The sequence below is a fragment of the Chiloscyllium plagiosum genome, chromosome 3, assembly GCF_004010195.1.
Source record: "Chiloscyllium plagiosum isolate BGI_BamShark_2017 chromosome 3, ASM401019v2, whole genome shotgun sequence".
Classification (NCBI taxonomy): domain Eukaryota; kingdom Metazoa; phylum Chordata; class Chondrichthyes; order Orectolobiformes; family Hemiscylliidae; genus Chiloscyllium; species Chiloscyllium plagiosum.
The window spans coordinates 114506469-114520690 of NC_057712.1; the positions used below are offsets into that span (position 1 = coordinate 114506469).

Consider the following 14222-nt stretch of genomic DNA (forward strand, 5'->3'; position numbering starts at 1 on the left):
CCCCACCAACCCAACTTCCACTCCCGGCACCTTCCCCTGCAACCGCAGGGGGTGCAAGACTTGCGCCCACACCTCCCCCCTCACCTCCCTCCAAGGCCCCAAAGGAAACTTCCATATCCGCCACAGATTCACCTGCACCTCCACACATAGTTCCCTGGAAAAGCCAGGGAACTATAGACCAGTGAGCCTGAAATCAGTATTGGGCAGGTTGTTGGAGGGAATTCTGAGGGACAGGATACACATGTTTTTAGAAAGGCAAGGACTGCTTAGGGATAGTCAACATGGTTTTGTATGTGTGAAATCATGTCTCACGATTTTTTTGAAGTAATTACGAAGAAGATTGATGAAGGTAGAGTGGTGGACATTGTCTATATGGTCTTCAGTAAGGTGTTTGACAAAGTTCCGCATGGTAGAGTAGTTAATAAGGTTAGATAACATTTAAGTCGAAGGTGTAGTGCTGGAAAAGTACAGCAGGTCAGGCAGCATCTGTGGAGCAGGAGAATCAATGTTTTGTACATAAGCCCTTCATCAGGAATGATGCTTGTGGATCGGGGCTGAGAGATAAATGGAAGGGGGGTGGGGATTGGGGGGAAGGTAGCTGAGAAAGCGATAGGTGGATGAAGGTGAGGGAGAAGGCAATCGGTCAGGGGGGGAGTGATGGAGAGATCCGGAGGGTGGTGCCAAGTTAGAGGTTTGGGACTGGGATAACGTAGGGGGTGGGGAAATGAGGAAGCTACTGAAATCCACATTTATCCCGGGTGGTTGTAGGGTCCCAGGTAGAATATGAGGCATTCCTCCTCCAGGCGTCGGGTAGTAACAGTTTGGTGGTGGAGGAGGCCTAGGACCTGCATGTCCTTGATGGAATGGGAGGGGGAGTTGAAGTGTTCAACCATGGGGCAGTGGGGTTGGTGGGTGCGGGTGTCCCAGAGATGTTCTCTGAAACAATCCGCAAAAAGGTGTCCTGTCTCCCCGATGAAGAGATCACACTGGGTGCAATGGATGCAGTAGATGACATTGGTAGAGGTACAGGTAAATTTCTGAAAGACGTGGAACGATCCTTTGGGGACTTGGGTGGAGGTGAGGGGAGTGGTGTGGGCGCAGGTTTTGCACTTTCTGCGATGGTAGGGAAAGGTGCTGGGAGTGGGGTGTGGACTGGTGAGGGGCGTGGACCTGACGAGGGAGTCACAGAGGGAACGCTGATAATGGTGGGGAGGGAAATATATCTCTGGACCATTCCCTCCACACGCCCTCGTCAGGTCCACACCCCCCACCAGCTCACACCCCACTCCTGGCACATTTCATTGTGACCGCAGGAACCCTGAACAACCCTGAACACTATGGTCAATTTAGCATGGCCAGTCCAGTTAACCTGCACATTTTCAGACTGTGGGAGGAAACCGGAAAACCTGACGGAAAGCCAGGACATTAGACTGTATGCAATTCTGGTCTCCCTGTATAGGAAAGATAAGGTTCGGAAAAAATTACAAAAATGTCGCCAATATTGAAAGGTTTGAGTAAAGGGAGAGTAAAATATGCTGGTGCTATTTTCCCTGGAGTGTCAGAGGCTGATGGGTGACCTTTTAGACATTTATAAGATCATGCAGGGCATGGATAGAGTGATTTTTTTCCCCAAAACTAATAGAGTCCAAAACTAGAGGGCCGAGGTTTAGAAGGTGAGAAGGGAAAGATTTAAAAGGGACTTAAGGGGCAACATTTTCATGCAGAGAGTCATGTGTGTATGGAACGAGCTGACAGAGGATGTGGAGACAGTACAATTACAACATTTAAAAGGCATCTGAGTGGATTCATAAATAAGAAGAGTTTAAAGGTTAATGGCCAAGTGCTGGCAAATGGGATGAGATAGATGTAAGATATCTGGTCGGTATGGATGAGTTGGACTGAAGGATCTGTTTCCAAGCTGTACTTCTCTATGATTCTATTGTAGAAAAGTTGCTTAACCTGACTGTTATCACATTACAGGTGAGGGTAGAGGTTGAGTAGGAGAAACCTTCATGGTTACTTCAGCTGATGGAGGTATTCAACATACACTGTTGGCATTAGTTGAGCTAACCAACTCTTACGAACTTAGTTCTCCTTCACGTAACCACGAGTTCTCTATGGAAAGTTGACCTCTGCCTCCAACTAGATTGTACTGGTCCCTGCTGCCCTCTGCTCGCCCACACCTACATAATACAACGCAAATCGACAGCCACCTCCCCTGTCAATCAACCCCTCTCCCTCGGAGAAGGAGGGAGAGCAACAAACCAATCGGCGCGGGCAGAAAGACAGTGACGCCCGGCCGAGCTCCAACCAATGGTGAGGGAGGAACAAGGAGCTAGGTGTCAACAGCTCGTCAGTGTCGCGGCAACGGTCCAATCGGCGTGCAGGATTGGGCGGGCGACGGGATAGCGACCAATGGAGGCGTGGAGAATGCGGGGCCTCAGTGGAAGCCCCGCCCCTTTACCGTCTGGCGGCGGCCGTGGCGGCCGTTGGTGCAGTGCAGCTCGTGGAGGGGGGAGGGGCTCGCGCTCGCTGTGAGACAGAAGCAGGCGTCTTTATAAACACACAGCCCGCCGTGTCGCTCACTCACTCACTCGGTGGTGATGTGTGGCACCGGGCAGGCGGCTGGAAGCTGTGCCCGGAGGGTGAGGGAGAGAGGCCGGGGCCATGGATGCACCCTGATGGACACAGTCAGTGCAGAGGCCCGCAGCCTCCCCCTCCTCTCTCCCTGCTCGTGTTAATAGCCGCCTCCTTCCCCAGCCTAACCCCCTTCCACTTGCAGAGACACTCCGTCTTTATCCGTTGTTTTAGGGTGGGGGGGGAGGTTGCATTTTATCCTTCCACTTACCCCTCCTCTCTCCCTGCTCGTGTTAATAGCCGCCTCCTTCCCCAGCCTGACCCGCACCGACCCCCTTCCACTTGCAGAGACACTCCGTCTTTATCCGTTGTTTTAGGGTGGGGGGGGAGGTTGCATTTTATCCTTCCACTTATTTTGTCCACCCTCCCCTCCCCTTGCCCGGTGTTTAGGATGTTTGCAGTGAGGATTGTCACCGCTGACTACTACATGTCCAGCCCTGTCAAGGGTCTGGATGTCTGCTATTCGGGATTCCGGGAGAGTGAGGTGACCAGGGTGCCCGTGGTTCGTATCTTCGGGCCGACACCTGCAGGTAAGCTGGCCTTGTGTTGCTGTGAAATGTTAACACGCCCCACTGTTGGCAGGAGCGGGGTGGGAAGCAGCCTGTGGTCTCGCTTGCCATTTTGTTTACCCCTCCCAGGGGCTGAGACACTTGCTAACGGGGTCTGTCTCACTCTGTGTGTGTGTGTTCGCACAAAATCACATTTGCTTGTGAGTTTAAAGATGTTCAGTACCACCCACGGTGCTGTCCACACCGTATGGTGTTAACCCTCCCACCCAGTTTTGGAGATTTCGTGTCAGATGTGCACTCGTGTTTTCGCTGGGAGCGTTTGACTTTTTAAAAAACAATAATAAAAATTTGATCTGAAACTATTTAACGGTCCGAGGAAGGCGAGAATCGAACTGTATCTGGCGAAGGAGGAGGGGAATTATGCAGATCTTTTCATTAATTGTGAAGAGGAATCTCCTCTGTTTCTGCCCCAGGTCACTGGTGTAATTACCATGCAGCTCCCTCTGTTTAGTTGAACCGTTAGCGCAAGCTGGATTTGAGTTAACTATGAAAGCTCAAGAGATAATAAAAAAAATACTAGAGGGTAGCCATGACCACCCCAGCTCCAATAACGAAAAAGGTGTGGCTTTTAAACAAATACATATTTTCATGATCTTCCATGTATTGAAATAATTTTATTTGCATGCAGTAACTGTTGACGTTAGTCGCCATGTTTACTGTAGGGTATCTTGCATATCATTTTCCTAGTCAAAGCTCTATTGCACTTGTCAAATGTGTTTGCTGTTGTAAATATTGGTTGAACATTTACACTCAGAATTGAGGTGATAATTCTTCCTGAATGCTGTTAGAACATGTTCAACCATCTTTTATCAGGATGGATTTTCAAGCCCTGAGTATTCTAATAAAGTGCAGTGATTCCTCTCTCCTTTTTTAAAATAGTCAAGTATTGAAGATTTTTTAAAAAAAAAAACCCGGAAAGCTATAGATTTTTAGCTAGCTTTGATCTAGGTATTCTTGCTCTGTTAATGTGCATTGGATCTGAAGAGAATGCTGTACACAAACAAAACAATATCTTCAAGTTAGTCTTATATTCTCTTGTTAAGTTGAAGTTTCATTAGAGTTAGCAATCACTTTCATGGTTCTGACTTAGTGGCAAGAGGCAGAGAGTGATGGTTTGAAGCCTATGTCTGGTAGTGTATCACAGGATTCAGTGATGATTCCTTTTCTATTGTCTTATGCACTAATGATCTAGACACTAAATTGAACAGTAAGTTTGCAGATGGCATGAGAGTTGGTATAGTAAGTAATGAGGCAAACCTTAATGGACAACATGGATGAACTGGTCAGATGGGGAGAACATTGGCAAATGGAATTTAACCTTGAAGAGTGTGAGATGGGGCTTTTATTTTTGGAGGACTAAAAGGCAAGGGAGTACACAATGGAAGGTTGAAAACCAGGAAGTACAGCGGATCAGATGATTTTTAGTGTGCATGTCCAAAGATCCTTCAAAGGAACAGGTCAGGTGAATAAGTTGGTTAAGACCATAGACATAGGAGCAAAAACTAGGCCATTCAGCCCATTCAGTTTGCTCTACCATTCAGTCATGGCTGATAAGTTTCTCAACATTCTCCCACTCTCCATAACCCTTGATCCCCTTGACTATCTATCTCCATCTTAAATATCTCCATCTTAAATCTACTCAATGACCTGGCCTCCCCAACCTTCTGTGGCAGCACATCCGTATATTGTCTTTTAGGTATTAAATACAAGAATATGGAGGTTGTATAAATCTTGGTTAAGCCACAGCTGGAGTACTGTACTGTTCTGGTTGCCATGCTGTCAAAAGGACATGAATGTATTAGAGGAAGTGTCGAGGTGATTTGAGGATATTGGCTGGGTTGGAGTGTTTCAGCTATAAAGTGATAGCCTGGGTGTGTTTCTCTTTTTTAGAGCAAAGAAGGCTGAGAGAGGACCTGACTGAGGTGTACAAAATGAGGAGCATTGATTTTTCCCTGAGTGGGATCAACAACGAGGGTGCATAAAGGGCAACAGGTTTAAAACTGACTTGAAGAAGAGATATTTCATCTTAGTGTGGTGGTTACTTGGAACTTTGCCTGAAAAGGGCTTGTAGACACGCTGACCATCAAGATATTTAAGAACTATTTAGATGATCGCTTGAAGCATGATAGCAAACAAGGCTGCAGGTCAAGTTCTGAAAAATGGGATTAGTGTCAATAGGTACTTGATGACCAGGCTGATACAATGAACTAAAGGCCCCCTCTGCTCTTAAACTTCTCCATTAATACCCTTGGGTAAGTTCAGTTGTGTGCAGCTGGGAGCAAGTGGGCTTTGGAGACTTCAAGACCAACCTGTTACCCTCAGCTGATGAATCTGTGCTTCTCCATGTTGTATACTATTTGGAAGAAGCATTGCAGTGGCTAGGGCACAGAATGTACCCAGGATGGGCAACTGGGTGTTTGATAATGCTACTACTGACTGAGCTACCAAGGTCTGAAGGGCATAGCTTGCAGACTAGGCCTATAGCATGTGAATGAATAAATAAGAGGGAGAATAGCTATAGTAAATTCTTGATTTTGTTGTTCCTTCCTTAAGTTTGTTTTGTTTAAACATTGTTTATTCTTTGGGGCCTGTTTTATGATTTTGCTTTGCCATTTTTTAAAACTTTAAAATGTGTGCATTGTCAGATAACAGTTGAGTTGGCATTGTCTTGTGATCACATCCACATTCTGCTTACCTCTAAGATAAACGCACTGTTTTGTTCTAGCGGTGGGCAAGGGCTTGGCATTGTGCTTGTGTACTGGGGCGATTCCTGGTTGCTCTGATTCCAGTGAGGAGAGTGAATCAAGAGGAGAAAATTCTGGCCACTTTTATATCTACAGCTGGAAATAGCTAGAGGGAAAAGGATGACCAATATAATTGGCAGAAAGAAAGTGTAGAGTGGGTGATGCAAGATGTCCGTGATGGTGGTTAGTGCAAGTATTCAGTGTTGTTGCTGTGGTTCCAACCTCAACCTCAGGGCCCAGCTCAGGAATTGTACACCACTGTGTACTGGGTCCTAGTTGGGAGCAAGTAGCAAATAGCATTGGAGCATCCACAAACTGCTTTAATTTCTCACTACTTCTGGATTTCTAGTAACTCTCAGGCACAAAGCTGAACAAAAAAAGCATTCCCAGATATTGCAATTCATTGAGAAATGCAACCTACTGCATTATCAGCTATTCACACTTGCTTTTTTTCCTTTCTTTTGGAGTAAAGCTTTAGTATTATTTGTTAGGCTGTATTTTTCAAATTATGGTAGAGTTAAGTACCACCGACTTGATGTTTAAGGTATGTTGCCTTGGTTTAAAAATCTACCCACTGAGTTAACAGAAATGCCCAAATTCAATCCCAACATGAAAATTTTCCTTTCTGTTATACAGTATTTCTTCAGTATTTAGTGGCTTATTTTTGTTAGCAAGTTATTTCAGCTAAGAATGCACACTGTGTAGATGTATGTTAATGTATTTCAATTTGTTTTTCCTGGGCAGCAGATGTCTGAAGGAACCTAATGCTGGTTTAAGGTTGATTGCCATGGTACCCTACAATTTATTTCACTTAGTTGTGATTTTCCAAAATGCAACCAGAGCTTTAAGTGAAGACAATTGAATCACAATAAATTGGTTCACAGATGCAGTGGGTAACTAAAAGGCACGTGGAATATTGTCCTTCGTTGCTTGGAGAATGGAGTTTAAAAATAGGGAGGTTATACTGCAACTGAAGAGTGCTGATGAGGCCACACCTGGAGTACTACGTGCAGCTTTGGTCTCTCCTTTTTTGACATGTGAAAGCAAGTACTGGCAGTGGAGGGGGCTCACTAGGTTGGTTCTAGAGTTGTGATGGTTGGCATATGAGGAGAGAGTGGACCGGGACAAAACTGATTGATTGGAATGTAGAAGAATGAGCAGGGATCTTACAGAAACATAAAATTGTGAAGGGAATAGATAAGATAGAAACAGGGAGCTTGTTTCTACTGGTGGGTGAATAGTCTCAAAATAAGAGGGAACAGATTTTAGGACTGAGTTGAGGAGGAACTTCTTCACCCAAAGGGTTGTGAATCTGTGGAGTTCCCTGCTCAGTGAAACAATTGAGGCTATCTCATTGAATGTTTTTTACTGATTTTTTTTTTTTGAACAGTAAAGGAATTAAGGGTTATGGTGAGCAATTGGGTAAGTAGAGCTAAATCCATGAAAAATTTCTTTTTTGAATGGCGAGCAGGTTTGATGAGTCTGAATCAGATGGCATACTCCTGCTTCTAATTCTTATGTTCTCATAAATTATTTGAATCTGATTTCTCCCTTACCAATCTACTTGCCATAAATACACCAATGCATAACAGTATTAGAAGTTTACCACTACCCAACTGTGAAGACCAAAATTGTCTCTTTTTTTTTAACTGGGGATATCATCCATCAGGTTGTATAGTGCTATTATCGGTCAAAATTAACAGAACAGATCTAGCATTTCCAATCTGGTCAACTACAAGTTACTGAGGCCCATCAGCAGCAGAATTGTTCAATCTCTGTCTGTCTTGTGTGTTCCCCATTGAGCAATTGTGATTATTGCTGGTTTGAGGAGGAAGGTAGGAAAGCATGGCATCAACAGCATCAGACATATCTAAAAATGATCTGCTAACATTTTGAGGCTTCAATACCTCAACTGTATTTGTATGTAAACAGTGGAAGTAGCCTGACCTGACTGATTCATAAACCAGTAAATCAGATCGAAGCTCTTAAGGTCCTGTCACATTTGGTCATGGGTGTTCAGTGGGCTATTAAAAGGTTCCACAAACACATGCCCACTATTGATGACTGGGGAGCCTGAACGCATCCAGTGCAAACATGTTTGACCAGAAGTGCTGGGTGGAAGATCCAGCATGGCCTTCACCAAGGTCTCCAGCATCACCTTGCTAGTTTTTAGCCAATTCAATCAGTCTGGAATAAAGTAACGGCTGAAGGAGCTGGATACTACCTGACAACATTCTGGCTTGGGTACTGAAGGTATGTCCTCTAGTACTAACTGTTCTAGTACAGCTACAAAACTGGCATCTAGCTATACTACAAATATCTAACTTGGTGTTGTAGTTTAGGAGCTTGACTTTGATTTAGGAATTGCATTTTTAAAATGCAAGATAAAGCAGAGAGAGAAATTCTAAGCTGGAGAAACTGGTGATGCCCCTAAGATAACGTTCAAAGAGTCATCCACTTTCCCCCTCAATGCCGCAGGTTTGGTCCAGCTAATTCTTTGAAGCTGAGCATAACTTCTACCCATTATATAATGGATCTCCAGATATGTGTTGTCATCTTTTGAGTTTTTTATTAATCTTGTGAATTATTTTCTGCACCTGTTCATAACAACAATTTAATAATGGCTGTATCTAGAGTTATAAGTTTCTTTGGACCTCTGCAATAAACTTTTTTTTCCACTATTTTGAAAGAACTCTGGACCAAAAAAAAATCAGTGAAGTTTGAATCCAGTAAATCTGATAAGTTTCAGCTGGAGTCAGAAAGGTAAACATTGGATATTTGTTTTAAAGTCGTGAGATTGGAGACTCACCTCCACTAATGATGGCAGCATTTAAGGCCACATCTCTTATTTTTCACATCAGTAAGAGATGGGTGAAAAACATCAAACAAGTGTGGCCAAGGCAATTGAGGTCAGACCTAAATTTGGAATTAATTTTGCTCTATTACAGGGAGAGGAACTAGCTGATGATTAAGTTTGCCAGAGAGATGATTTTTGTCAAGGCTATAGCATTTGGCTACATTTGTGATTCGGGCAAATGTATTGCAGTAAATGTAAATCTGAAGTTGAAGTAGTTTCAGCTCAGAGTTTGAGCTGGAGGCTGACGCTTCAGTGCAAAAGGGAGAAGGGAAGTTCTGTTGATTTTTGTACCAGTGGGCAGTCACACACCTTAAGATAGGGTATTCTAATTTGTCAGGATTGAGTGAGAATGATGCAGTGAAGACTGCAGGAGTCTCCGCTTCTGCCATGGCTCAATAGTATAGTGAGGAGAATTGATACTTGTGTTGTCTGCAGCTGACCAAATGCTAGGTTGCCTACTTGGTGCTCAGGATTTGAACATTTACTCAGGGAAAGGAGCTTGCACTTTGGCAGGGGGTTGGGTTGGTTGTTCTGATCTGGGTAAATACCAATGATTAGATTACTTAGTGTGGAAACAGGCCCTTTGGCCCAACAAGTCCACACCGACCCGCCGAAGCACAACCCACCCATACCCCTACATTTGCCCCTTCACCTAACACTACGGGCAATTTAGCATGGCTAATTCACCTGACCTGCACATCTTTGGACTGTGTGGGAGGAAACCGGAGCACCTGGAGGAAACCCACGCAGACACGGGGAGAATGTGTGGAGTTTGCACAATCAGTCGCCTGAGGCAGGAATTGAACCCAGGTCTCTGGCGCTGTGAGGCAGCATTGCTAACCACTGCCATTGTGCCACCCACTTAGATGGAAGTAGGAAAGAGGGTGTACATAGAAAGTATGAGGATCTAGGTACTAAATATAATGTCATTAGAGACATGGCTGCAGAATGACAAGGATTACGTACTGAATGGTGAGTATATGATAGTCCAAAAAAAAAGCTTTTTTTAAATTCTCCTGGACATCAAAGACTGGTCCAACACTATTGCGTGTCCTGAGTTGCCCTCAAATGTTAATGAGCTCCCATCTTGAACTGCTGCATTCTTGTGCAGTAGGTTGACCCGCAATGCCCATGGGGAGCAAATTCCAGGTTTTTGACCCAGTGGTGATGAAGGCATTGTGATATTTCCAAATCTAGATAGTGACTAACTTGGAAGGGAACTTGCAGGTGATGGTGTTCTCCTGTGTGTGCTGCCTTTGAACCTCTGGATGAAAGTGGTCATGGTTTGAAACATGCTGTCTAAGGTTGTTTGAATTTCTGCAGATGGTATACGCTGCTGTTATTGAGCATAAGTGGTGCCACATCCACAAAAATTCAATTAAGTGAGTACATTGTCTAGGATGATGTCAGTCTTCTTGAATGTTGTTAGAGCTACAGTCATCATCGAGGCAAGTGGGGCACTTTCACTTGTACTACTGACTTGTGGTTTGTAAATGGTGGACAAGCTTTGTAGAATCCAGGAACTGAGTGTGTTCTTAGCCTCACTATGGTGTTCTTAGCCTCTGATCTGCTCCAGTTTATATTCTTTTCTCTCATTTTTTTTTTTTAGATGGCCATTGCCTGGTATTCATGTGGTGCAAATTATAGTTGACACTTTTCAGCCCCAGACCTGATATTCTCCAGCTCTTGTTGCCTTTGATATGTTCTGCTTCTGTATCTGAGGAGTCATGAATGGTACTGGACTTGTGCAATTGTTGGCAAGCATCCCCACTCTCGCCTGTACAGAAGAGGGAAGGCCATTGTTGAAGTAGCTGAAGATGGTGTAACCTTGGACACTACCCTCTTTGGGATGACAGACTTCCAGCAACGACAGCCATCTTCCTATGTGCTAGTTATAGCTCCAAACATCAGTTTGTCAACTGAGTCACATTGATTCCAGTTTTCTGGGGTTCCTTGTTGCCTCACTTGGTCGCATGCAGCCTTCAGACCAAGAGTGGTTGCTCTAACTTCACCTGTGGAGTTCAGCTCTTGTCTATTTTTTGAACCAAGGCTGTAATGAGATCAGGAGCTGAATGGCCATAGCAAAATCCAGGCTGGATGTCACTGAGCAGGTAATTGCTGAACAGGTGCTACTGGGTCCTACGAATGAATTAAAAATAACTTCCAGATAAGACCATTACAATCTCTGAATATATCTTGTTGTACTGGCAGAAAAGACCAAACAGGTGGTGCCACTGTGATATGCACAGAGTTCTAGAGCTATACAGCATGGAAACAGACCCTCTGCCTAAATTAATCTAGTCCCATTTGGCAGTTGGGAGGAAGTTTCCCTTGGATTCTTCAACTTTGATTCTGGACCCCATGATGTTTCATGGCATCGGGTCAAAAGCGGTCCCTGATTACCACGTGCCCACTCCGCTCAGCTGATGTATCACTGCTCTTCTATGCTGAATGTTGTTTGGAGGATATACAGAGGGTGGGGACCTCCATGTCTGTTACCGAGCATGGCTCAAGTAGCATCAGTACTGATAGCTGGTTAAATCCAAAGGACATAGCTGGAAATGTAGTAAATGGAAAAAGAACCAACGAGGGAAAAACCTACTTGACATCATCCTTACCAATCTACCTGCTGCACGTGCATCATGGAAGTGTCAGTAGGAGTCAACACACACTGTTCTTGTGAAGCTGAAGTCCTACCTTCACGTGAGGATGCCCTCCATATTGTGTGTGCCATCACCGTGCTATATTGAATAAACTTGGAGCAGGTCTAGTAACTGCGATTGTGCACAAGGTTCTGTGGGTGATCAGCAGCAGTGGAATTATACTCCATCACAATCTGAACTTCATGGCCCAACATATGCCCCACCTTATAACTATCAAGGGATCAACCCTGGTTCAAAGAGCACAGGAGAACCTGCTTGAATCTGTACCAGGCTTATATAAAAATGAGGTGTCAAGTTGGTGAAGCTAGAACACAGGACTGTTTTAATGCCAAACAGCATAAGTAGCAAGTGATAGACCTATAGGATTCCACTACCAACTGATCCAATGTAAGCTTTGCAAACCTGTCACATCTAGTTATAAATGGTGGACAACTAAATGACCGAGGAGGCTCCATAAATATACCCATCCTCAATGATGGCAGAGCCTAGCAACACAGTGCAAAGAGAAGGCTGAAACGTTTGCCTGAATCTTAAGCCATAAGTTCCAAATGGTTGATCTTGAGGTCCCCAGCATCATAAGTGCTTGTCTTCAGCCAATTAGATTCGGTCTTTGCAATAGCAAGAAATTGCTAAAGCACTTGATGTGCAAAGATTGAGTTCTGACAACATTGGGCAATAGTGCTGAAGATGTCAACTCCAGAATGTGCTGCTACCGTAGTTAAGCTGTTGCTAATGTGGAAAATTGCCCAAGTATATCCTGTGCTCAAGAAAGCAGGACTAATCCAATGTAGCCCATCATTCTCTTTCTGATAATCAGTGAAGTGATTGAAGGGACCATCAACAGTGCCAAAAAAGCAGCACTTGGCAATATCCTGCCTCACTGACACAATTTGGATTTCACTAGGGTTACTTAACACCTGATCTCATTACAGCCTTGGTTCACACATGGAGCAAAGAGCTGTACTCCAGAGATGTGGCGAAACTGACTGACTGCCATTGACATCTAAGCTGCACATGAGAATGCATCAAAGATCCCTAACAATACTGGAGCCAATCACTGAAAATGCCCTTCTGATTGAAGTCATACCTGGCACAAAGCCAACATTACAACCATGTTCCTATCTCAGTTCCAGGGCATATCTGCAGGACTTTTTCAGTGTAGTATCCTAGGCCCAACCATCTTTTGAAGTACTTCATCAGTGACCTTGTCTCCATCAGACCAGGAATGAAGATGATTGTTAATATTTGCAGTGTTTAGTGCCATTTGTACCTCTAAATATTGAGACCGTCTACTTCCAAACACCAGTGAGATCTGAACCAAGTCCATGTTTGGGCTGACCAGTTGGTGCTGGTAAGTCACACACTTATGCTGTACAAGTGTCAGACCTTGACTGTTTTTAATGAGGGAATCTTAGCTTACCACCTTGACATTTTATGGCATTGTTGCTGAATTTCCCACTGATAACATCTTGGTATTATCATTGAGTCAAAGTTGGAGTGTGGAGGTGACCAGGTCAGAGGAAACGAGTTTTGCAAAAAGTTACTCTCTCTTCCTGAGTCCCCAAAGCCTGTCTACTATCCACGAAGCAGTTCAGAAGTGTGATGGGTGGGATGTGTCGAAGACGGCAGCTCCAACAACACACTCTAAGCTTGACATCATCCAGGGCAAAGCAGACATTTGACTGGCACCACACCCATAACATTTGTTTCCTACACCACCAGTGCACTGTAGCAGCAGTGTGGACCATCCGGAAGGTATCCTAGACAAGCTCGATATGCTGCGCAAGCACATGGGCAACAGTAAATTTAAGGGATGTGTAGATTAGGTTGATCTTCTATTAAAATAAGTGCTGGGTACAACATTGTGGGCCAAAGGGTCTGTATTGCACTGTACTGTTCTAATATACTGTAGGAAATCACCAAGGTTCCTGTAAAAGCCATCTTTCCAACCAGCAGCCTTTACCATTGAGAATACCAAAGGCAGCAAATATGAGAACATCACCTGCACGTTTCCCTCTAAGCCAGTTTCCATCCTGACTTATTGCTGTTGCTTCACTGCTCAGTCAAAATCCTGGAACTCCTTCTTCTTTTCTAACAACAGCATTGTGGATAGATGGTCTGCAGTGGTTCAAGAAGGTAGCTCACCACCATCTCTGGTCACTAGGATTGGGTAACAAATGCAAACATCAATTATTTCCCAGAAGTTATTGGGGAAGGTACCATCTCCCAAAAAAAAATACTTTACTACTCCTTATGTGAGAAATAAGACACAAGCTGATGGATATAGTGAATGAGTGGGCAGAAATCTGGCAGAATTGAATATAATGTTGGACAACGTGAAGATGTTCACTTTGGCAGGAGGACTGTGGACTGTGGAATCTCAAGCTGCAAAGGGATCTCGGTGTTCCAGTGCAAGTCATAAAATGGGATGTTGTCATCTTTTTGAGAAATCTTGGGAAGACGTCTGTCTTTAAAATATGTCTGTTGCAATCTTATTTGCCATTTTGAATCCTTAGCCACTCATTCCATAGCACTGACTTTGTTTATCTTTTATACAGGTGTAACAATTCTTACTGTTTGTTTCTAGCTAGCTTTTTCACACTTAGTTTTACCACCTTTAATCTTTTCATTATTTTCTGTTTTTTTTTAATATGCTGACCAGTCTCTTGTTATCCACCTTTGTGTGATTTTTTTTTATATATTCTTTTTCTGATGCTGCCCTTTAAATGCAATGAAGAACTGCAGATATGGA

At 44.0% G+C, this 14222-nt stretch overlaps 1 protein-coding gene across 1 annotated transcript in view; it reads left to right on the plus strand.

The window, feature by feature from the left end:
* Window positions 1-2492: 2492 nt before the first annotated feature.
* Window positions 2493-14222, plus strand: part of rev3l (REV3 like, DNA directed polymerase zeta catalytic subunit) — a 203894-nt gene continuing 192164 nt past the window's right edge. The window contains exons 1-2 of the mRNA XM_043687151.1: window positions 2493-2824; window positions 2968-3167. Of these exons, the coding sequence (XP_043543086.1) occupies window positions 3029-3167 (139 nt within the window). The 5' untranslated portion in view covers window positions 2493-2824; window positions 2968-3028. The remainder of the gene's footprint in view (window positions 2825-2967; window positions 3168-14222) is intronic.